This window comes from Trachypithecus francoisi, unplaced genomic scaffold (assembly GCF_009764315.1).
Source record: "Trachypithecus francoisi isolate TF-2019V2 unplaced genomic scaffold, Tfra_2.0 Lachesis_group1, whole genome shotgun sequence".
Lineage (NCBI taxonomy): Eukaryota > Metazoa > Chordata > Mammalia > Primates > Cercopithecidae > Trachypithecus > Trachypithecus francoisi.
The window spans coordinates 24076532-24101841 of NW_022681454.1; the positions used below are offsets into that span (position 1 = coordinate 24076532).

Sequence of the window (25310 nt, forward strand, 5' to 3'; positions counted from 1 at the left end):
AAAATGTCACGAGCGTTGAGCTATCACTGGGACCTCTGGTTACTTGCTGTGGGAGCAAAATCCTCCTTTGAAGATTCTAGAATCTTAACTCTTGAGCTGTGGGTGTTTTATTTTTAAGGACAGACACATAGCATTGCCATTTCTATAAAATATTTCTGAACCAGCCAAGAATAGGAAAATATTACAAATAATAGTAATTATTTGGTGTTTTAGCAAACAGAATCATTAACACTTATTATTAATAATGATACATGTATCAATGATGGGGAGGCAATGAACGGATACAAATGCATTATGACACAAATAATGTGGAAAGAAAAAATATTTCCCCTAAAAGATAAAGCAACAGTATCTCTTTGTTTAAAAGATTGCTAATCACCCAAAAGTGTGTCCCCCGTTCCCCACTGCCACTGGCCCGAAGGGGCGATTCATCTTCCTTTGTTAGCTGCTCTCTGATAGGCTTTGTCCTCCCAAGTGTGCGCTGCTTTCAGTTGGAATTGATCACAGATGCGACAGTGATGAGGCCATCCCGGACGCTGACAGCCGCGGTGTAAATGCTTCCTTGTTCCCACCCAGCGCTGTCGGAGGATGGGATAGGAACAATGAGAGCTAATGATGCAACTCTGGAAGCTATCATTTTGAATCAGTCCGTGACTTACACCGTCCTTGTGAAAATCAAGCCAGGCTCATGCTCCATTTCAGGTTAGCAGGCCCAGGTCCACCCCGAGGCTCAGCAAGCCCAGAACAGACAGAAGGCTTTGGATCTCCATGTGGACGCTGGATGCTGGCGTGGCATAACCACCATCCAAGACATGCTCCAAATCCCACAGGGGGCCACGGTGATCCAGGCCAGCCTTACAAGCAGCCACGTGAGGCTGGCTGCAAAGACCCAGCCTTGCTTTCTGGCCAGTGTGGAACCAATTAAAGTCAGGGTCTCTCTCTAGAAATTCTCCCCACATGTACTTGGGGGGTAACCTTTCTGCTCAAATCCCAGATATGTCCTGGCTTCTACCATTCCATGAACTATTATGGTCTTATGATCAGGCTCTCAACCCTGTTGGCTTATCTGGGTCTTCTTACTCAGTGATAAGAAGTGGTCTTCTTACCAATCCACGTGCTATTATGAGTGATTTAAAGCAATGACTATGCATTATTTTTCACGAGCCTTTGGGTCAGATGGGTGGTTCCGTTCTGCTAATCTAAGCTCAGCTCAGCAAGGCTCCCTCATCCGTATGCAAGAGAAAGCTTGCAGAGCCTAGCTTAGATTAGCAGAACCACCCATCTGACCCAAAGACTCATGAAAAACAATACATAGTTGTTGCTTTAAGTTCCACATTTTGAGTTGGTTTGTTACCCAATAATAGCTAACTGACACAGCTGGTTAGTCCATTTAGCTGAGGGCACAGTTTTTAGGGCAGACAATCATGAGGTTGGAAAGGTAGGCTAGGCCAGGCTGCAGAGTTGAGATGTTAAGTGGAAGACAGTGGAGAGCCACTTGGGATTTTTGAGCACGGCACAAATGTGATGAAACAGTACTCCAAAAGCTTTATTCTATAGTAGCAGGATGAAGATGAGAATAAAGCAAAGACAGTCAGGGAGGATGGAAAACCAGGAGAGGAGCCCTCCTGACAAGAAAATGAGGGCCTGAACCATGCCAGAGGCGGTAGGTCCCGAGGTGTGAAAACTCTGCAGAAAGAGTTGAGTGAAAGACCACATGTAGATGGAGATAGAAAATTGACAATGGTTGATAGCTCCAAGGTTTTGAGCCTGAAAAGCTGAGAGGGTGACAAAAAAAAGAAGGAAGAAAGCAGGAAGAGTTGGCGATGCCATGCTTGAGAAGTCCACGGAGTATTCAGGGCAAGGGAAGCTGGGGCTCTGGGAAATGTGGGGTGTAACTCTGCAGATGGAACCCTGCAGGGGAAAATACTTTGAGAGTATTTTATGGAGGTAATGATTAAAGGCATGAGTCTGAGCAAGAGAAGATGGAAATGTGGATGTATATTGTTTATCTACTGCTGTGTAACGAATTACATCAAACCTAGCAGCTTAAGACTCAGAAGTCTGAAAACAGTTGAGCTAGGTGGTTCTGGCTAATGGTCTCTCACGAGGCACCCATGAAATGCTGACCAGGGCTGTTGGCATCTGAAGGCTTGACTAGGGCTGGAGAATCTCCTTCCAGAATGTCTCACTCAAGTGGCTGATGGCTGGAGGCCTCAGCTCCACACCACGTGAACAGTGTGGACAGCTGCTTGAGTGTCCTCATGACATGGCTGCCAGCCTCCTCCAGAGTAGACGACCCGAGAGAACGTAAGGGACAAGTCTCATGTCTTTTATGACCTGGATGCAGAATTCACATACCCTCACTTCTGTATTCTATTAATCAGACAGACTGATCCTGATACGACATGGAGCCACTGCACCTGGCACGGGGTCCTCACTCTTAACCTCTCTGCCAACATGCCTAGAGAGCAGGGGCCTGCATGCTGCAGTTAAAACCTCCCAACAACATGAACCCACAGAAGCAACAAGAGGAAATCTGAGGAATATCCCAATGATGCCAAAGTAGCAGCAGGAAGGGGAAGCGGAAGAGACCGACGTTCATTGAGCCACTCCTCTGTGGCAGGCACAGTCCAGGTAAAGATGGAGAAATTGAGGCGTACTTACCATCCTTGGGATCTGCTTTGTTCTCAGTGGGCTGCTCGACAAACTTCAGCAGTGGGGATCTCGACCTCTGTCCACTAGGAAGAGTGGGGTCGCTGAACAGTATGGTGTCCTTTCCCCCTGTTGCGGAAAAGGGGAAGATGGATGTCTTATATCATCAGTGGATCTGGGTTACGTTTAGGCCCACACACTTAACTGGCTCAGGGCTGGCTGCCCATAGACACTACCATTGAAGGGAAGCCTGCTACGACTGCTGACATCCTCCATACTTCTTTACACTATTGCACCACCCTAGCCCTAGCCCTTGCACACACACACACACAAAATCCTTATCATTAATTTAGTATTGAATTATAGGCCACTTCTTACTTTCCTCTCACTGCTTGATGTATCTTCATCTTGCTTCCCTAAGTGGACCATAGGTTCTTGGAGGGGGCGATAAGCATGTCTAGAACTGAATTCACAAAGTCAATGCTCAAAAGGGTAACAACACATTGGTGGGCTGTTACTGGAAGAGACACTGATTCTTCCCAGGTGTTGGAAATGAGAGAGAGTTGGCAATTCTTTGATGTCATTGGAACTCTGCTCTCCAGTTGGCTAAACACTACGATTTGACTCCTACTTTGGGAAAGAAAGAAGAGGAAGAGGAGGGGGAGGAGAAGGAGGAGGAGGAGGAGGAGGAGAGGAGGAGGAGGAGGAGAAAAAGAATGTATTGTGTCTTATTCCACCATTCAGTAGTTTAAATGGAGTCACAAAAAACAATGAGCAGACAGAACAGACTGATCTGATTTATACTAGAAGAGGCTCTTTTTCCCTCTACTTTCAACATAGTTTGAAAATATCATAACATGTTTCTTCATCATAACATCCTTCACCACTGCCGAAGGTCAATGCTATTGCCATGACATAAACTGTATCAGATCTGGGGAGCTGCCACTCTTTCCTGTCCTCCCATTTTGTATCTATGTGGAGACCAGAGATTAGAACAAACAGGGCCACAGCATAAAATTCATTCAGCCAAGTCCCCAAAGCTAATTTCATCCTTTAATATTTGTTTTGTACTAATTGAATTCTCTATTTCAATTGACTATTCTAATCAGAAAAGTTCAAGGAAAGGTAGGTAATGCATTTCTACTTATTTACATGCAGGGATGACATAATGCACTGCTGATGTTAGCCACAAAAACAAGATATTTTAAACAGAACATACTCCCAAATCCTACTGAAACATTGTAGCTCAGGCCTTCAGGCAGCAAAAGGAAAAAAGGAAATAGTTGTTATTGCATAATAGCCATTTGAAGTTGTACCTAGACCAAACAAAACCACAGAAAATTCTCGGCATCTGTTCACTCAAGTAACTTCCATCTTTTAATATAAATTGTAGAAATGAAACAGTGAGAAATTTCACCGAGTCATTTTGAGAAAAAAAAATCAAAACACCCATACACGCAGAGACATGGCAAACTCACTGTACAAATACATGATCAATTTGCCCAACTGTGTTGAAATTCAATGCAATAAAAGAAAGGCCTTCCTAGAAGATGAGGCTTTAACAGCATCAAAAGATTCTTGTGCAGAAATGGATCATTCAAATCCCCAGGACTGTACCCGGCAGTAATTAGTTCTGTTAGGTCTTTTGACATCAAATTCAAGGAATCACTGCTAAAAATTCCAATTCTTGAAACACACATCCAGGCAACCTAAGGCAGCGATTCAGGTTTACATTTCCGAAAATGTGTTGTTGTCCATCTGCCTCCCTGTGCTGACTTTTGCTGATCGTCCATTCCAGGGAAGCACCCATATCATTCAAGGATGAAGGAGCCTGGTTTGTGCGGAAGGTTAAGTAACTAAAACTAGAGGTACAACATGGTTTCCAGGGAAAGGGGAGATGGTTGAAATGGTAAATACAAGTTTCTGAAGAGTAAAAAGTCAACGGGGAATGGCTGACTGGGGTCTCACAAAAGGAGTATTTTACCAAGACAAGTGGGAAAAATACAGCTAATTAAAGTAGAACACCAGAGCTTCCAGATACAGTGTACAACTGGAAAAAAAAATCACAGGAAATTCAGATTTTCAGACTAAGTAAAAACAGGATGGGGGAAGGGAAGAGAAGGAGGTGGTGGAGTACATTTTGGGTTAGAAAAATTGTTGGTTTTTATATTCATTTTTAGTACTGGTGATTAAATTGGACAAATCTTTGTATGTTCTTAGATTCAATTTTAGGACTGGTGATTAAATTGCACAAATCTTTATTAAGTTCTTATATTAACTTTTAGGGCCGATAATTAAATTGAACAAATTGAATAAATCTTTATAGGATATCTACAGATTAAAAGAAAAGAAACAATTGACTACATTCACAAAAGTTAAAAAAAATATAGACACAGTGACAATTTCAGAATTCAGGTTTGCTAAACTTCACAGTTCCACAGATGAGACCCTGAATATTTATTGCATTTTTCTGATTCTACCCCCAGCCTGCCATGTAGTTTCTAAATTTAGAACACTTGTAGATGTTTTCAGCAATGATCTAGTTTAAATAAGGTAGAATACAAGGACTTTAAAAAGGTAGAAGATTCTTGTAAATTATGTGGGAGTTTCATTTCTTAAAAAAGGAAAATAGTTTTCATGAAGTTCTGTTTACCTGGAAGACTCCACAAACCAGAAACTTCCAGAGTTCTTAATTTTTTTTCCAGCTCAGCCACTCGATTCCCTAGGATTCTGAAAAAAGGGGAGAAGATGACAGTCAATTTTTAAGCTTCCTGTCAGCCCGCAGCCCTGGAAATCCCACTGGTGCCCTAGTAGAAAAGTTTGGATGGAGATTTATGATATATGCTAAAAACAGAGCATTTGTACTGTACGTATGTGTGTGTAAATAATATGTGCTCTATTGCGAGTGCATATGCAAATAGAAAGTACATGAATGATTAAAAACAATACTCAAATACCATGAAAGTGAGCCCTCTCCCAAAAGGTAGTTTTCCTGGGAAGCTAAATGATGACTCCACCGCTGCCCAAATCATTTGATGGAATCTCTATTTAAGAAATGCTCATTGCAAAGAAGACAATAAATTTTGAATACCCTTAATCCCTTAATAGTATCACACCTTGATTCTTTGAGGGTGAATCTGATTTTTGGAAACAACCAGGGCTGAAAAATAAGATGGATGGACATGCTTGGTAATGTTGTTTTGAGTCAATAAATAATACCATCAGCCTTCTTAGACCCACGTCTTACTGATGTCCACATTCTTGATATTTAGCACAATACCTGATACATGGGAAGTATTTGATAAATATAGTTGATTAAATAAATACCTTTCTTTTTTCATGACTCATAATTAGCTATGGGAAGAACGAAAAGAGATATTTCAAAAGAGTTTTCAGTAATTGCAGAATCATTAGAATAATTACATTGTTTTCCAAGCTGACCATTCTGAGTCACTAAGATATATAAATTCTAGAATGTGTGTATTTGAAAAGACCATAATGTTTACTTGGAAGCCAAACTCTCACTACATGCATGGATAGACATGGGGGCATACATACTCCCGCATCACTCTCTACAAAATTAAATATAGTTGGGAAATGATTTAATAGTCCTCTAAAACTTGAATCACTTCCCATTGGGCTGGAAATTGAAAAACCAGTCTTTATTTTATTTGGGGGATTTTCTTGGCACTGCTGTGCTAAAATAATGTGGAAATCACCTTAATAGCAAAGTTTCAATTCCTTTCAGCAAGATAAATCAGAACACTAGAATTATTCTCCTATCTCTCTTTATATTCCGGAGATAGCTACACACACCCACATACACACAGAGACATGAATATGTATATATCTGCACATACATATGGCTGTGGATTCATCCTTGTTTTACCTGAATTGACTTGTATCATCTTAATTAATATTCCCTTTGAGTTCAGAGAAAACTCAGGAATTACTCTATGTGGTTTTCTTCCATCTAGGTACTTGGAGCTTTTCTTTTCTTCTTTTCCCTAAGTCTTAAAATTATGCATAGTCTTCATCAATTACTTTCCACTTTCATTCCATTTGTTGGGCCTCTTTTGCTTTCATGTCCCTGACCCTTCAATAGGCGCTATCCTTTGTAATCTCACTTTCCATATTTTGCTCAGACCTTCTGATCCAAGCTCCCTTTTCACCAGCTGATGAGTTTGACATGCAATCACAACAGTGTTCAAGTTGATGCCTGTTTCTTAACGAGATCAGATCATCTGTAGGTGGCTGCTTCTTGGAAACAAAAGATAAGGCTTAACTCTTCCGTGGAGGTGGAGGGATGCCGTCTGAGCAGCATTTGAAGGTGTGGTGAAGAGATACTGCGTTATATTTTTTCTGATGTTTCAGGATAACACAGCCGTTTCTCTCAGAAATGGAACGAAGTGAATGTCCTGGTGTCCCCAGCAATCTACTTTCAGGGCCCCTGCCTAAGTTTGTCAGTGCTTTCTTCTCTGACCTGACTCTTATCAGCGTCTGATGCAGGGCTGGAGGTAGTAAAATGGACTCAGTAGAAGTTACGACAGTAGAAATAATAACAATAGTGCCACCGACAACAATATCAACTGTGTCACTGTTAACACAAACAACTAATCTTTCCTGAGTCCTTAACACACATCAGAGGCCATGCTGAGCACTCACCTCATCTGTGTTACCTCATCTAACCTGACAAAAGCCCTGTGGTATGCATGGTATTGTTATACTCCTTTTACACGTGGACTCTAAGGAACACAGAGGTTAAGCAACTTGCCCAAGGATGCACAGTTTATCTCAAAGTTCTGTCTTTCTCCAGCCCCCAGCAATCTCATCCACCATACTCCCCTCTTCCCACTAGGAAGGTGAGGAACAGAAGTTAGTTAACTTGACCAAAACCATAAGCAAGACTCAGCTGGTGGTGAGACTGTATTGGAATGTAAGCCTGGACTTGCTTCTGAAGCACATGTTCTTAACCAATACCCCATAATGGCACTTGAAAACCAACCTTGGCACATTCTTTCTCATGTCTGCATCAAGTGCTCCTTAAAAACTGTTCATGTTGAAACATGGATGTGGCCGCAGCTGCCTTGCAAAATACAAGCCACAATGCTTCAAATGGCAAAGAGGATCTCTGCTAGCTTCACACTGAAAGAACGTGGCAGGGAGCCCACTGAACCTGGTGTGACGCAGCCCAGGCAGAGAAGAGGGGCTATTTACGTCTTAGTAGCCAGCAGCATGGATAGGTGGAGAGAACAGCAGGAGCCGAGTCCATTAAATTTAGTTTGACCAATTCAACAAACAATTCCCGAGATCCAGCTCTGTAAAGCACTGTGCTATAGGCTGTAGGGGATAATGAGGAGAAGGAGACCCTGTCCCTGCATTTGAGAGACTAAGCGTCTGGTGGGAGACTGACTGATGCATACACACAAAAACATACATGGACGGTGCAGTGGAAGGCTTTAATAACAGCTGGTATTTGTTAATCACTTGCTGTATACCAGGTATGCACACACACTCCCTTGGTGTCCTGCAACAACTGATGTGTCAGCTCTTGTTAGCCTTATTTTGTAGATAAGAAAACTGAGACTCAGAAAGGTCACTTAATTCACTCAGGCTTACACAGCTGGTGAGCAAAGGGGCCAGGCAAAAACATGGGCTTGAAAATACACACATGCTTATTAAAACTGTACAGCAGAAATGAAGAGCTAAGTGGAAGATGAATCGAGAGAGACCAGTAGGAACCCAGACCATGAATGACCTACCTGCCATATTGACAGCATTCAGACTTTTCTATATTGGCAATGGGGAGAGAGTGAAGAGGTTTTTCGTTGTTGTTTTGTTTTGTTTTTTAAGATACGGAGTCTCACTCTGTTGCCCAAGCTGGAGTGCAGTGGCGTGATATCAACTGACTGCAACCTCTGCCTCATGAGTTCAAGCAATTCTGCTGCCTCAGCCTCCCAAGTAGCTGGGACTACAAGTGTACGCTGCCACACCTGGCTAACTTTTTTTGTATTTTAGTAGAGACGGGGTTTCACCATGTTGCCCAGGCTGGTTTCTAATTCCTGAGCCCAGGCAATCTGCCTGCCTCGGCATCCCAAAGTGCTAGGATTACAGATGTGAGCCACTGTGCCCAGCACAGTGAAGGGTTTTAAGCAAGGAAGCAGCATGAGGAAGTTTAGGCAAAGTATTCTTGATGCCTAGTTGAGAATGGAGTGGAAGGAGTGTGAGCAGAAGCAGAAAGATCAGTTAGAAGGGCATCGTCCAGGTGGGATCGATATGGTCCAAGTCAAGCCAGTGGGGATGCAGGGGTGCTACAGGAATGGGGCAATAACGAGGAGGTAGATGAGCTTGAGATGCTTGTGGGAGATCTGTGCAGACACACTGGATACAGGAAGAAAGGTAAAGATCTGAGAGTGCAGGCTGGGGGAGCGGAGTCAGTAGCTCACCACCAGAGGGTGTGAAGTCAGAAAGAACAGTGGAGGGGGCAGAGGAGAGCCAGGACAATGTGCCACCTTGGAAGCCAAGTTGAGAGGGGTGCAGATGAGAAGCATGGTCAATATTGTCTTATTCTAGAAAGTGGTCACACCGGATGGGAGCTGAGAAGAGGAGGCTTAGAAGATGTGCCTGACACTTGAAGGAGGAATGTTTCAGGACAGTAGAGGGGATGAAATCCACAGTCCAAGGGACTGGGCTGAGACAGAACAGACTCTGGGAAAAGTGAATATAGCCGACTCTTCAAGTAGCTTAGCAGGGAAAAGCAGGAGATAAACGGCAGTAGCTAGAGGCAAACTCAAACTTGGGAGAGGTTTGGGGTTTTTTGTTTTTCGTTTTTCTTACAGGATGAGGGAGATTTTAAAGTTTTAAAGATTTTATTTAGTTATGGGTTGTTTTGGGGTAGATTTCAGCATATATCTGCCTAGTAGTCTAGGGAAATCTCTCAGGACGCCAGGCCTCCAGATGGCTTCCCTGCAGTGGTTTTAGATAGTAATGACATCATTGAAGGTGGGATAAGGAGTCTGTGAAGACAGAACTCACACAGGAACTGCATTACTGTGCTTGCTCTCTGGACAACACAGACAGCAGGAATACCTGAGTGAGGGTCTTTAAGGAAAGTCTGACTCTAAAGGGGAAGCAGGTAACTGTGTCTCTACACACCTGGAGATGCCCCTGCCTCCTCCCACCCCAAGTGGTCTCCTTTGGCATCTCTGCTCTGATCCATGACACCCTCTTGCTGTTGCTCCCCAAGATGCTGAACTTCCAAGCTCATTCACCATTGGCCAGGGAAAGAGAAGAGGAAACGGTTTCAGGCATAGCAGGAAGGATAGCAAAAGGCCAATATGTCCTCATATATTCACCACCACCTCCCCACCATGGCAAGGCATGGGCCTGGAGGGAAGGCCTGGAAAACGAAATGTGGTGCACAGTGAAAGAGCCCTTGAACAACCGCCTCATCCACAAATGCTTTGCCACCCGGTTTGAAAGACAAATGAACCTCACATCCGTTCTTTCTCGATCACCAGGTAACTGCCAACTTGCTGGCAAGAAGTAGCTCAAGCAAATTGCCTATTAATTGAACGTCGCTCAAGATGTAAAGTCCTAGGTTTCTTCATCAATTCTTCGAGACGGCTCCGGTTGGAGCCTCTCGAGGGTGGTAACTGTCAGGTAGTGGAAAACCAGCAGGGAAGCACACGCTGCCAGGAAGGAACACCTTTACTGCTATGTATAATGCTCCAGCAAAATTAAGCCATTTCTTTTCTTTTTAAAATTAATTAATTATTTTTTCTAAGATTGCAACTGGGGCATGCACACAGAGACCAAGGTAGTTTCCAGTGTATTCCAAAAGCTATTTTATTATTTCAGTTACACAAGGCTAAATCAAGGGGGAGAACACACAGAGACCAAAGTCACATTCTATTCTCAGCCCTCATTCCATTTGTAGTATAATTAGTTTCTTTACACACCCCCAAATAAAACATTTATGAAAAGTATGAAACAGAGGACCTTCTAAGTATTAAAGATGGCACATTAGGCAACTTATGTACTGATATAAAGCAATCTCCAAGATCCATTATTACAGGGGGAAAAAAAAATCAAGGTGCAGAACAATGAAAAAAGAAAGCTTTTAAAAAAATGAATACCAGTTACCATTTGTAAAAAAAAAAAAAAAAGACAGTATATCTATGTAAATATATGAGTATGTGTATATACATAAATGTAGTGTGCATTTGCTTATACTGTCTATGCATCCTTTGGAAGGATACATAACAAATAAGGAATGGACGGTTCTTCCAGGAAGGGGATTAACGTAGCTGGGAGTAGTCTGGAAATACATTGCTGTTTAACCTTAAATTAATATTAAATTAAAAACACAGAGGCAAGGCATGGTGGCTCACGCCTGTAATCCCAGCACTTTGGGAGGCTGAGGTGGGCGGACCACTTCAGGTCAAGAGTTTGAGACTAGCCTGGGCAACATGGTGAAACCATCTCTCTACTAAAAAAATACAAAAAATTAAGTCAGGCGTGGCTGAGGCACAAGAATCGCTTGAACCCAGGAGGTCCAGGTTGCAGTGAGCCAAGATTATGCCACTGCACTCCAGCCTGGGCAACAGAGCAAGACCCTGTCATAAATAAATAATTAAATAAACAAATCCAGAGGAGGGTTCAAAAATTATTTAAAAATAAACATGAAAAAGTACATGGAAACAAAAATAAACATGGGCAAATGAAAATGTCAGTCTTTCTCAGTGGAGGGAGAGAGTGCTATGAACCTGGGGAATGGGCATGTTTGCAGTGGGTATGGTTAGGAACACATTAGGGAACCAATCTGTCAGAGGAGGCCGGAATCCTCTGCAGAGGCATGTCAGGCCGACAGCCTGTGGATGCTGCCTTTGGCAGGTAACAGGGACTCAGCCTGCTTTGCAGGGAAGGCTAGTGGCGTGCTCAGAACTGTAGCAGGAAGGTGGGTTAGGCAGGGGGAGGTAGGTCTGGGGTCTGAGGATGGAGCTGTGGGAGGGTCTCCCTGGGGAAGAAGTGATGGTCAAAGGGCATAACCATTTGTGAAACATACTAGGATGGATGTTGACTGACAGAATTTGAGGAGCTGAAAGATATCCGGAGAAACCGTCAACCAGAAGTTGGAAATGTGGGTCTTGGTCTTGCTCTTGACGGGGTGGTGGGGATAAGAGATTTGAGAAGAGTCTGCAGAGAATGAGAGGCAAAGACAGAGACAGGGAATGAGGTCTCCCAGGTAGGGGAAAAAGCACCGAAGACAGAGAAAAAAGATGGAGTGGGTCTGGGGTGAGGGGTCAGGGGAAGAGGTGGGAAAAGGAAATGAGACAATGGAGAAGGCTGGAGTTTCCCACTTGAAATCCATCTTACTTGGATTTCAAGACGAAAATCTCAATGTGAAGAATTAAAGAAGAAAGAGACTCAAAGGTGGAGTTTGGGGATACTGGTGACCTGCAAAGAAAGAATGCCGTGGGAAATGTAGGAAGAGGTCTTGGGAGGCATTAAAGCCAAGGTTATCTTTCTTTCCTGTGCATGGACTCATCCGCGACTTATAAAATCCAGAATTCTAACCTTCCTTCCCACAAATCTCTGATTCTGCATTTATAAACAAGTGTCCCCAGCCCCCAGCCGCTGCACCCTAGCAATTCCAACATAAGTGACCTCCCAGAATACATTTAGACAGGGTGGCTGTTGAGGAAGGAGAGGAGGCCTTCTTCACAAACATTGCAGGCTGGTGGTATTTTTGAGAAGGCAGCAGGATTGAGGAAAGGCTTTGGGGGCTCGGGGCAAAGAGCAAAAGCCAGAGGAAGGGAAGAGGTTGAAGAGGGTGAGAAAGGAGGTCCCAGAGGAGCAGAGGCCCAGAAGAGAAAAGATCCCAGGGACCAACAAGATGGCGGCTGGTGTACTTCCTGGAGACAGGAGTGAGCAGAACATGGGGAGACACTGGTTTCGGGGCAGCTGCAAGCTGAGGGGCTCAGGGTGAGAAGCCCCGTTTTCTCAGTGAATAAGGAACTGAGGTCACCTGCTGAGAATGGACCAGGGTTTAGAAGACCTGAGAAGGCTTGAAAGATGAGGTGTTCTGTAGAGAGGGAACGACAAAGCCAGCTCATGGAGGACATTTCGTGCTGTGGGGGATGCCCATTCCTTCTTCCTCCCCTGAGAAGCATCTGCATTTCAGCATCTGGCTTTTCATTACTTGGTTAAGATTTCATTTTTTCAAGAACATTTAAACCTTCTCCTGTCAATAAATTACCCTTGTCATCCCTTCGAGATTGCCCTGCTTCCCTTTGCTGCTCTCTGCTTTCTTCCACATACATCTTCATCTCTGGTGCGATCTTCCCTTCACTCCAGCTTCTCTTTTTCTATTTTGTTTTTATAATACTTTCAATCATTTTCCACTTGCCTCTCTCCCATGCCCCTGCATTCGTCAGGCCCCGGATTCTCTGGTCCCTCCCTTTGTCACTTGAAGCCTGGCCTTCCAGGCCCCGCTCAGTTCTCTCACACTTGCATTTTGGTTCCGGGTGAATATCTGTCTTGCAAGCAGGACCAGCTACATAATTTGCAGGGTCCAGTGCAAAATAAAAATGTGGGGCCCTCTTGTTAAAAAAAAAATGACTAAGAATTCCAAGATGGTGACAGTGGAAGATCAGACCTAACGTGGGGTCCTTCTGAGCACAGGTTGCATGCCCACGAAGCCAACACCATGTGTAGTATTTGCTACTTTAATTTATTGTTTATTCACCATTCTCTGAACACTCTCGATATTGCCTCTGTCATCTCTAATGGTAATTTAACCTGCTTGTTTTTACATAATATAGTCAACATGCTATAAAAACCAAATAAGACGTTCCATTTTAATTACCCTGCCTTTTCACCATCTTTTTTGCTGATCTGGAAGAGTGACATGAGATTCTTTTCTAGGTCCAGCAGCCTATGGAAGTTGATGCTTGGGCAGTTTCTGCCATTCAAAGACCCTCAAGGTCATGCTGGGAGTTTCAAATGGCACTGAGGCAGTTTCTCCCCTAAAAGAAGAGCTGGAGGAGAGGTGGGTCAAGTCACCCAGGCAATTATTTTATGGAACTCACCCAGGAAATACATACTACTCAGGGCGTAGCTCCTCGAGTAAGCATTCAATGTGGCTGGTACTCTTTCCTCGCTTGGCTCCAGCTGATAGCCAAGATGCTGATATAAAGCAGAAGCACCATTCTAGTTTAGTAAGTTTCCTTCTTGATTTGAGAGATCTCACCTTTCCTACAGGTCCGTGGTTCCACCTGGTTGACATTCACTTCTGGTAGCCTCGTCCCACTTCCTTCGCGCCCACACCCCAACCCAAGAGTTAGGCCACCTACTTGTTGGTTTGCCTCTGGTGCTGAATGACCATGTTTTTCTCGTGGATTGTTTCCAACAGGGCTGTTGCCAGAGATTTCAGGTCAGAAATGGACTGGGGAGTAGCTGGGAGGCTGCATCCATGATCCTCAGATAGCAGATCCTGAACTAGATAGGATACAAAATATATAACTCAATCGTCATTCTTCTGAAACACTGGAATGCAAACCAATGTCAATCCTTCCTGGATAATATGTCCCCAGCTTCAAAATGCTACTGTGTTGTATTGAGAGTCCACCTCAAGTGTCAACACAACAAAGTAAAATCCAGTGTGAGGACTGAACAGAAAGGAGGAAGTTCTCAGGACTTTTATCAGCAATTTTTAAGAGGATAATAATATTTGCATTTGTCTAGTATTTTAAACACTTTCATAATGACTAACGCATAAAGTCTTAAAATTTGGGGAAAAGATACCCTACAGAATATTGATTTTTTCCATTTCATGGACAAAACAAGGCGCAGACGGGTTAAGAACATTGGCTGAAGGTCACACAGCCAAGCAAATGACAATGACTCCTAGCTCCAAGCACCTTGCTTTGTGTCAGTTTCCCACCATGTGATACCCCTGGCAGGTGATAAGATAATTTAGGAGATTATTTCAAGTTCAAAATACGTTTTGTATTTTAGTAGCTATGCATTTGTTTGACGGTATTATAGAAAAGGTTATATATGGCATAACAAACCAGTGATTTCACAGGTGCTACTACTTAGGATAAGGCCAAGTAAAATGAATCACTTTAAAATCGACTTAAAGAAAAACATTAAGCAAACAATAGCAAGGTGGCACAAAGATATGGCAAAAAGATATATAACAGACTGCAAATAGCAAATATCTAAATATTGGGAAAGAGTACATTATGCAAAATCTAGCTGTTCTTGGATGTTTGTTACTCCACAAACTGCCAAATCCCATTCACGGCCAAGTTCAAAATGAAAGCCAGGCAACATACACAGTTCCATGTAATTGAAGGATTGAGACCCACATGAGAGAGGCCCACCCCTTGTGCATATCCCGCCCTGGATGAGTCTGCTAGCAAGTCTCCAGTCATCTAGGGATGGCTCTGAGAGAAAATTATTTTTTTGTCTAGTTTCTAAAGTGCATACTTTAAAAAAATTCCTAATTTGTTTGCATGCCACTTACAAATACATAAAGGGTATTACAGTGTGGTATACTAGCTTAGCACATAGTAGGACTGTCACCTCTTTTATCCCCAATTTCCTACTTCTGTGTAAGATTTCCTTGGCTTCTTTGGCAATAAAACACTATTAATGAATAATATGACAATACTATCTACTAAAACATCTGTGACTCTTTCACAAGTGATGCTGTTACAACTACGTTTCCCCATTTATGCTTGGCTGGGCTTGAAATGGCTTAAATTGCTCTCAGAAACCTCCAGCCCCATCCATAGCATGGCCCCAATCTACATCTGCAACTTCTGCTTCTTCTCCCACCGTTTTTTTCGACCCTAGGTTCACTCAGGTGCTCCTGCGTGTGTGTCCTTCCTGACTCCGAATGGCTGTTCTTCAAGTCTGCTTTGGGTATTTCAAAAGCACTCTTCAAAGGGAGATAAACTAAGAGTTAAACAAAAGGACAACCACCACTGGTATTCCTACCAGACATTAAAAAAAAAAAAGAAACAATATAAATCTCACAAATTTTATTTTCAAAAATGAAAAAAAAATAAACCCTGCTTTTTTCACTTAACAATATTATTCATCATTGATTTCCCTTAAAACATAAAATTGGATGGCTGCTTTGTAGTCCGTGTATAGATACAGAATTATTTGGCTGGGTGTGGTGGCTCACGCCTATAATCCTAGCACTCTGGGAGGCCGAGGGAGGCAGATTACTTGAGGTCAGGAGTTCAAGATCAGCCCGGCCAACATAGTGGAACCCCATCTCTACTAACAGCACAAAAATTAGCTGGGCGTGGTAGCACACGCCTGTAGTCCCAGCTACTCAGGAAGCTGAGGCAGGAGAATCACTTGAACCTGGGAGGCAGGGGTTGCAGTGAACCGAGATCGCGCCACTGCACTCCAGCCTGGGCAACAGAGGGAGACTGTCTTAAAAAAAAAAAAAAAAAAAAAAAAAAAAAGAAACAATATAAATCTCACAAATTTTATTTTCAAAAATGAAAAAAAAATAAACCCTGCTTTTTTCACTTAACAATATTATTCATCATTGATTTCCCTTAAAACATAAAATGGATGGCTGCTTTGTAGTCCGTGTATAGATACAGAATTATTTGGCTGGGTGTGGTGGCTCACGCCTATAATCCTAGCACTCTGGGAGGCCGAGGGAGGCAGATTACTTGAGGTCAGGAGTTCAAGATCAGCCCGGCCAACATAGTGGAACCCCATCTCTACTAACAGCACAAAAATTAGCTGGGCGTGGTAGCACACGCCTGTAGTCCCAGCTACTCAGGAAGCTGAGGCAGGAGAATCACTTGAACCTGGGAGGCAGGGGTTGCAGTGAACCGAGATCGCGCCACTGCACTCCAGCCTGGGCAACAGAGGGAGACTGTCTTAAAAAAAAAAAAAAAAAAAAAAAAAAAACAGATATAGAGTTATTTAACTACTGCTGGACATTTATTGTGTTTTCAATATTTTTTATTATAAGCAATGTATGAAGAACTGTCTTGTAGCAAAATGTCTGTATATGTCGGTAACTGTTTTTTGTTGGTTCAAAGGGGGCCAGTTTAAGGCTTTCCATAGCACGCTGCCATAGAGTCATAGATTTCGTTTACCAATAGATTCTTGATAGAATGCTTTTCATCATAGGTTTTCTAGAAAGGCTGTGCCAGATTGATGGTTCTGCCACAGTGTTTGAGTGTGGCTGGCATTCCCCCACATCAATGATAACACTGGATATCAACATTCAAAGATGGTTTGCTATATATGGTATCCAGAGCTAAACTTAGATGGGCTACTTCACATTTTTATAGAGTATTGTAGTTTTCTTTTGAAAAACAATTCTAGGGTGTTCTTTTCTGGTTGAGTGGAAAAAAGAAGTTGCTTGGAAAAGAGCCTTGGTTGTTATGTAGGCTGGAGACTCAGCACTTTTTTTTTTAAGCCACTGTAGTGCTGATTAAGACTGCCATATGATAGTTGCTGGTCTGCACTATCAACAACCAAAAAGTGGGCCAGCTGAGCATGTTCAACTTGAGACTTATGTTTAGCATTGAATTCTGAATATTAAGTGTCAGAAGCCAGTGTGCTGCTATTTATTCCCCTGGACTGTTCCTGGAAGATCATTATTTTTCATTGGAATCGACAAGAAGGAGGAACAAAATTGCAATCAATAAAAGCTTCTTCGAAAAAGGCACGTTATGTGAGAAAATGATTTCAGCAGCTAGGAGACTTTTCTGATCCTAGAGGCCAGGAAAAGGGGACATTCAAGGAGGTCGAGACGCATCCTTGGAGATGCTGAATTGGTGATTAGGAAAGGGAGAACATTCTGGAAAGGCAAACACAATCAAGGGGAATATGCCCAAATGGGGTCTAGTCATTAGAAAAACTTCGAATGCAGTGGTTCCCTAAGTGGGGTCCCTGAACCAGCATCAGCATCACCTGGGAACTTTTTAGAAATACACAATTCTCAGGTCACACCCCAGACCTATTGAATCAGTAACTCTGGGGTGGAACCAGTAATCTGTGTTTTAACAGGCCCTCCCAGCAACTCTGATGCACGTGGAAGTCAGGGAACCACTGTGCTATGGATCGCCTTGGTTCCCAGACCACAAAAGCAGCATCCTGGATGGCATGTGGCCTTGCAGTTCTAGTATTTTACGCTCATGAGTGGTCTTTCCTGGAGCATGATATCCTACCTTGCTTTGCAGACAGGACTCCTGTCAGAGCACTGCTGCTGGATTTACCCTGGCCCTTCGAGTTTCTCCGTCTCTCCAGAGCATTCTAAAACAGGATTGGGAGAGAATAAAAACCCGTCAGAAAAGTCAACAATGGAAAAGTACCTAGCAGATGTCTCCTCTCATTGGCACACAAGAACCCCTTGCAAACTCCAAGTGCTAGCCTAATATTTAGAATTCCAAGTCTATGCCCAAGAGTTATAATTTTTACGGCCTGGTAAGAAGACTTTTTTTTTTTTCCAACAAAGGTGGTGCATGGCAGAATGATAGCAATTACAGTCCCCTGTATACAAAAAGCACTTAATACATGTTAAATTAAATCAAATCTGAAGCAAGAATGCAGCCTAACATGTGAAGTCACTAGTAATGAAAATTCCTTCTGAAAAGACATGAGATGGTGACTAGGTTTATTTTCATGCACCAACGGTGATTTCTGGAAGGACAGAGAGCCATGATCAATTAGTGATGTCTGCCGTGGATACAGATTAAGGAAGTACATATGTGCCACCTACATGTCATTCCTAGAACAGACTTACATTAAAATTGATATGTAGCATCTAGTCAGTGCTTGGCACATAGAACTGAATAAATGTTGTTAAATGAATGCATCCACACATTTTTAAAAATTATGGATTAATTATACAACTTTAAAAGTTATATCCTTCTTTGGCTGAATGCATATAGATAGACTGGTATAATGTGTGGCCCCCACAAAATGGAAAGGAAGAACAGCATGGAGACTTGTGAGAACAAATGCTAATGTCAAAAGCCAGGAAAATAAGGTTCTTCCAAGTATCTAGATGGCTGTAAAACTTCACCCTCAGGAAGAGAAATCAATCTATTTTCCAAGCAGAGAAACCCAGGAGATTTTTCTAATTATAACACTTACAACTAACATCTGCAGGAATAGATATTATCAAACTAATGGTGCTGGAATTAGACTAAATAACAGTGGGGAGAATTTAAACATTCTGTCCTTGCAGTGTGACGTGAACATTATGGTTTAGACTGTGCCTTCCCAATCCTTGTTTCTTCATCACTCGGAAACCATTTTCTTATGGGTGATTATGAGAGAAATGGCATCTGATGAGTGAACATGTTATAGAGAAAATGGGTAAGAAACCTAATTGCAAATAGACCAAGGCTGTGCAATACACAAGTCCAGATTCTAGTGAAGAGGCTACACCAGGCACTAAAACACATCGTGGGTGGGCATGCCTTGTTCAGATAATGGCTGCAGAAGGAGTTCTTGTGAAAAGCTGCTTTGGTTTTTTGTTTTGGATTCTTAGTTTTTACTGGTTACCCAGTTAAAGCTCTTATTAGACTCTATCTGGGATGGCAGGCAAGTACTAAAATATCTTTGGCACATAAAAGGGAATTAAAATAGAATGACATTTAGATGCACAATAGTGAATCACCATCATTGTCATCATGATTTTGCTACCTTGTATTTGGCAATATTTGATTTCAAGAGGTTGACCTCTTCATGGAGTTGCTTTAATCTCTCTTGAAGGTACCTGGAAAAGAATATATAAAACTAGGAAGTGTTTAAGGGCTAAATAAAAAACACACACTGAAGTATAAGAGGAAAAAACAAAAATCACTTGCCAGAAGAGCTATCTTTTACACATAACACCTTGCCTGCTCACCAGAAAGGAGAAACACGTGCATGTTTGTGACCTTTTCTTAAATGAATGCAATCAAGGTCAAACATGCCCAAATCGCACACACCCCACGTTAAAACAGCCCTCACAGAGATCCCCTAAGGGATATCAACACAGTTTTCACATAATTCTCATTAAGACGATTCCACTGGGAAGAGAGGCAGGAAGAGACGACACCAGGCATAACATTAAGTTACACACACACATACTGAAATTTGCCTCAGGGAAAAGAAACAGCTAAGGGAATTTCTCAATTTATTTTCTTATTCTTTTCTTTCTCCTTGATGGCAATAACAAGCAACTCTCATGGGTTCCTCGCCCTTCTCAACCTACCAAGGAAGGTGTAGGGAAAGAGAAGGTAGATGTGTGCAGCTGTGCAGGTGTGGGCTGCTTTCCTTTTTCACTTTTACAACTAATACACGGCATTGATGTCATCATTTTGGGGGAGTGAGTTTCTTTTCAATTGTAAGGCAATTTTTTCCAAAGTAAATAGGGCTGCAAATAACTCCCAACCTGCAGGCCTGTACAGAGCCAGCCTTCCTCCCACACACAGGCCTGGGCCTGGCCACTTGCCTGTTCTCCATACACAGGGCGTCCACGTCAATGATGCGGTTCTCATGCCCACTCAGGATATGGTTCAGCTCCTGGTTGAGCCTCTCCACTTTGTCCTGGTAGGAAGACCGTTCTTCTTTAACATCCTGAAGCTCGTCCACAGAAGCCTGCAGGTCGTGCTCCAGAGACTCAATCTAAAACCACAGGGAGTACCCTTACCCAAGATGTTCCTCAGGCACCGGATTTACGGCCAGAGATGGAGCCTCGCACTTGGTTGACTGATTTTTAGAGAGTTTATTAACACTACCCACTTGCCCTAAAACCATAAGCGCCACACACTGAAATACAATAACAGCTAAAAGTGAGGGATGACTTCCTGCCAGACACTTATTTATATCTAAGACAGGAGAGGTGCAGCAGCTTGGAAAACCAGAACTGAACCCTCAACTACTTCAAGATGCCCTGCAGCTGCCAGTGTCTTACAAATCCATACTTTTTCAAATCCACTCTAGACCCAGAAATCTTGTTCTGCTCTTCAGTTAGTAAGAGGAAGAAAATGAACTTTAGGTTCTCTTACATGTTACCTAACTAGGGTTGAGATTTTGCACTTGTTGAGATTTTGCCTAAGAGGCATTGCTCAGCATTTTAGCAGAAACTTGCAAAGTAAGGCCAAGTTTGTCATGTGTTGTTCTCTCCCTGTCTGTCCTGGGTAGGAGGAAAGTTTCTTGTTGTGTTCAGAACAATGGTACTCAATGGCAGGGAGCAGACCTGCCTGCTGGAGGCCAGAAACCCAAGAGTCAGCTTGGGACCCTAGTGCAGTGCCAAGGAAGTAAAAGCATTCAACGTGCATCCCAGTCACCCCATACTCTGAGAAACGGGGGACACGGTCCACTCTTGTTTGTGTTGTGTCCAGCCGTGCAAACGCATCCCCAACTCTGAATAGATGTTAGTGAGAACCTGTTCCTTAGCTCTCTCTAGCTGCTGCACCAAGTCTTCACGCTCATGGGCTGCAAAGTGTCGCACGCCGATTTCTTCGTCTCCGAGCCGTTGTTTGGCAATCGTCATCCTCAAGAGCTGCATTTTCCATTGGTAGAAAAGAAAAAGGGACAGAGAGTAAACAGATCCAAATAAAAACCAAAGGACACTAAGAAACTTTTGGAAGATAAGATACTTTCAAGAAATACTGGAGAAAGCACAAAACAAAGAAATTACTTGCCAGTATCATCAATTTTTTAAAAATTAGAAATATAGATTGTCGTGTACACATGTATATAGTGTTTAATGCCTGGACACTCTAAGCTGGGTGTCTGGCGGAGCACTGCTACTGGGAGGAAACAAACTCTGCTTCCCATTAAAATTTAGCAAAGATTCAAAAATGATAACCCAATGCTGGAAGATTCTGCTGAGATGGGCACACTCCCACACTCATAACAATGAGGTGACTTTATCAAGAGGCTTAAAAGTGTCCCTACCCAATGATCCAGTAACTCTACTTTTGAAAATCTGGGCCAAGAATAATTCCAGGCTGCTAACTTTAGGAAAAAATGAAAAAGTAGATTGCACTGTTAAAGAGTTAAAAAAAAAAAAAAACAAAAAAACTAGAAACAATGTCTAACAATAGTGGAATGTTTAGCAAACTACAGTGCAATCAACCAAGTGGCTAATTTGCAGCTGTCTGAAATGAGGCTTATGTGAACTAGGTAACACCAGAGAACATGTCTATGATACCATGTTAAGTGGGGGAAAAAAAGAATACTAATGTTTCTATGCAGTATGACTAAAATTATACTAAGAACTCTCTCTCTCTCACACACACTCACACACACACACACACACAGGGAGAGAGAGAGAGAGAGAGAATGACCAAATGCACCCAAATATTAAAAATGTATATATTTGGCCAGGCGCGGTGGCTCAAGCCTGTAATCCCAGCACTTTGGGAGGCCAAGACGGGCGGATCACGAGGTCAGGAGATTGAGACCATCCTGACTAACACGGTGAAACCCCGTCTCTACTAAAAAAATACAAAAAACTAGCCAGGTGAGGTAGTGGGCGCCTGTAGTCCCAGCTACTCGGGAGACTGAGGCAGGAGAATGGCGTAAACCCAGGAGGCGGAGCTTGCAGTGAGCTGAGATCCGGCCACTGCACTCCAGCCTGGGCGACAGAGTGAGACTCTGTCTCAAAAAATATATATATATATATTTTGTTGATGGTGAGACTGCTGCTATCTGCTTTTTACTTTCTAACTTTTAAAATAGTCATTCACTGCATGAATTTCATAATATGCCTTTATTTACGTTTTAAAATCCTCAGGAATAAAATTGCAGTCTTCCAAAACATAATTTTCCAAAAGATCCCTGCAGAACCCATAGCTTTCCTGGACTCCAAAGCCAAGATCCACCTGCAGTTCCAAACCTTCTAGGTGGGGCTGCAATGGAAACTGTGTGAGAGGCCCAAGAAGACCCCAATGGTCTCAGAGCATCCCCTACCTGCCCATCACAACTCCAGCGATCGCCACTGAAGAGTGACTTTCAAAAGTTATGGCAGCGCTTTCCAATGTTTCTTTTATGGAGGTTTTAATCTGATTGCACGCCTCCCCATAGGGCAGATGTGGATGGGTTTCATATATGAACGGGAGCCTGAGGACAGTTTTTCACTGTCACACTGATCCGACCCAGGAAGGAGTGCCCGTGCGGGGGGCATGCTTTTCCTTGTTCCTGCATGAATCTTAAGGGATTCATTGCCAGTTGAGAAAATGGCTTAATTTTCAGAGTCTCTGAAGGATTTATGGGCAGGTGAGAGATAGGAAGTTAATTTAAGCCAAGGAAGAATATTAACTAAATTGAAATAATAAATAATAGCAAGGAACTTTGAAAGAAATGATGACTAAAGAAAAGTAAAGTACATTTTCAAATGACACTTACTTTGGGTCCCTATTTGAAAACTATTCAGTTGAACTCAGCAAATATTTGCTGTGTCCCTACCAAGAGCAAAAGCACCATTGGGACTGGGTGGACAGTGTCCCAGGCAGGTGGAACAGACCGTGCAAAGGCAGGCAGAAGATGCAGGATGCTTAGATGTGCAGATGGCTGCACTTCCTGGAATCTGGTTACAAGCGATCCTCATTATCCATGGATTCTGTATTTGTGAATCTGCCTACTTGCTGAAATTTATTTTTAACCTCAAAATCAATATTTGCAGTGCTTTCATGGTCACTGTCAGACACGCAGAGAGTGGCAAAAAATTACAGTCGCCTGACACACACGTTCCCATGGAGGTCAAACAAGGCCACATTCTGCCTTCTTGTTTCAGCCCTTGGACTGCAGACAAATGTCCTTTTCGTGATCTAGTGAGTGTCACCACATTTGTCACATTTTTGTGCTTTTCGTTGGTGACTTTGCTGTTTCAAGTGGCCCCCACGCATAGTGCTGAAGGGCTGGACGTGCTTGCACTTAGTGTTATCAGTGCAAGAAGGCTGTGAAGCGCCTGATGGAGACAATATGTGTGTTACAGAAGCTTCCTCCAGGCATGAGTGACAGTGTTGTTGAACTCAGTTCAATGTTCATGAATTAACCGTATATGTCAAATAAGGTGATGTTAAACAGAGACACACATAAAACAAGGTTATGATCGATCAGTTGACAAAAATGTTGTGACCAGAGGCTTACAGGAACCTAACCTTGCATTTCTCCTAGGAGCAATGGTTCGGTATTCACTAATCCAGTAGTTGGCAGTGACTTTACAGAACAAATTTGTAGCAAAACTGGTAATTCCACTGAAAGCTGATATACAAAAACTCTATTACATCACACAACTCTTGGCTTGGGACATCAGAATCCCAAAAGTGGATACACAGGAAGGCAAACAGCAAGACAAATAAAAAAAAGTCTATCAGATCTGAGGGTCTAGAAACAAGACAACTCCTGGCTTTCAGTACAAGGCCAACAGGAGGCTCAGGTTGTGTCTTTGAAAGCAGGGTATTTTTCTTGGTCTATGAAAAGCCATACTGACAGCCTGAACTTTAAGTAATAAAACACTGTGGTTTTCTATTCTCAATATGCTTCACTGAGCACTTAATTTAGAATTGCACAATTATGTTTGCTTAATGCCAATTAATTATTAAACATGTTTATTGAGGTCTGACAGTCATATAAGAGAGTCATCGTTTATATATTGGATGCCTGTTAAGCTTCAATAAATACGTTAACAATCATTTGGTGTTTAATGTGCATACAATATCGGCTGTTAAATCTCAGGGCCAGACTGGTTGAAACACTTATTTTTAAAAGTGAGGCCCAAGTTGGTAATAGCTGGATCATTAGTTGGGTCTAAAGCTCAAGTGCAGTCAGCTGAGGGGGTCTAAGAAGTCACTGCAGGGGAGACAGCCGAGCCCCAGGGAGAAAGCTCCTGCCTTCCCAGCTGACAGCTGGTGTGCGCTGGAGTTGGCCCACCTAGGGCCTGCATCCTGGTCCCACAGTCTGTGAGCTGTGCAACCTCAGGACCTTGTCTGAACCTCTTGGAGTCTCAGTATCCTCCTCTGTAAAAACACAGCAGTGAAAATGTAGTCTCAGAGAAGTGCTGTAGGCATGAAGTGAGAGAGCAGGGTTGAGTTAAATGAACACTGAACTCAGGGGAGTTCAAATACTCATATATACAAGTTAGGAGATTAAATAGAAGAGGGAAGAGAGGATGAGAGAGAAATAAACCAAAACATTGGGTGATTCTCCCAATTTCTATGCTCAATATCCCTGCTGGAGAGTGAGGGGGAGAGGGTGACTGATAATATATTTATGCAAAGTCACACTGTTCTATTTTTACATGATACCACTATTCCGAAGCATACATACACCATGAAAGCTTTGCACAATTTCAAAGGACAATCGGGGGAATTTTGGCTACGTACAAGTTTCTGCCTCTTACGTGCTGACTTCAGAACCTAACCCTAAGTAAGAAAAGATGAGACCTCTCTTCAGTGCTTACCACAGGCCCTGGAGTATACAATGTGCTTAATAAATAATAAATGTTAGGGGCTCTTATGATTACTGTAATTATCATCCTCCTCCTCCTCCATGTATGTTTCCCCACACAGAAGCCCACTATGGAAGTCCGACCTTTCTTCTAAGCTAGAGAAAGCAGAGCTCCCGAGCCAACCTTATCTGTGTAGTGCAGGCAAATGATG

At 42.7% G+C, this 25310-nt stretch overlaps 1 protein-coding gene across 4 annotated transcripts in view; it reads right to left on the reverse strand.

The window, feature by feature from the left end:
* Positions 1–25310, reverse strand: part of CCDC149 (coiled-coil domain containing 149) — a 106209-nt gene that overhangs the window by 10800 nt on the left and 70099 nt on the right. For 3 of the 4 annotated variants that reach the window (XM_033213900.1, XM_033213902.1, XM_033213903.1), the window contains 8 exons: positions 21089–21205; positions 20153–20325; positions 19360–19432; positions 17877–17961; positions 14010–14154; positions 5306–5382; positions 3872–3904; positions 2665–2781 (listed from right to left, as the gene is read on the reverse strand). In XM_033213900.1, coding sequence (XP_033069791.1) covers positions 2665–2781; positions 3872–3904; positions 5306–5382; positions 14010–14154; positions 17877–17961; positions 19360–19432; positions 20153–20325; positions 21089–21205 — 820 coding nt within the window. The remainder of the gene's footprint in view (positions 1–2664; positions 2782–3871; positions 3905–5305; positions 5383–14009; positions 14155–17876; positions 17962–19359; positions 19433–20152; positions 20326–21088; positions 21206–25310) is intronic. The other variant, XM_033213901.1, reaches the window with a different exon arrangement.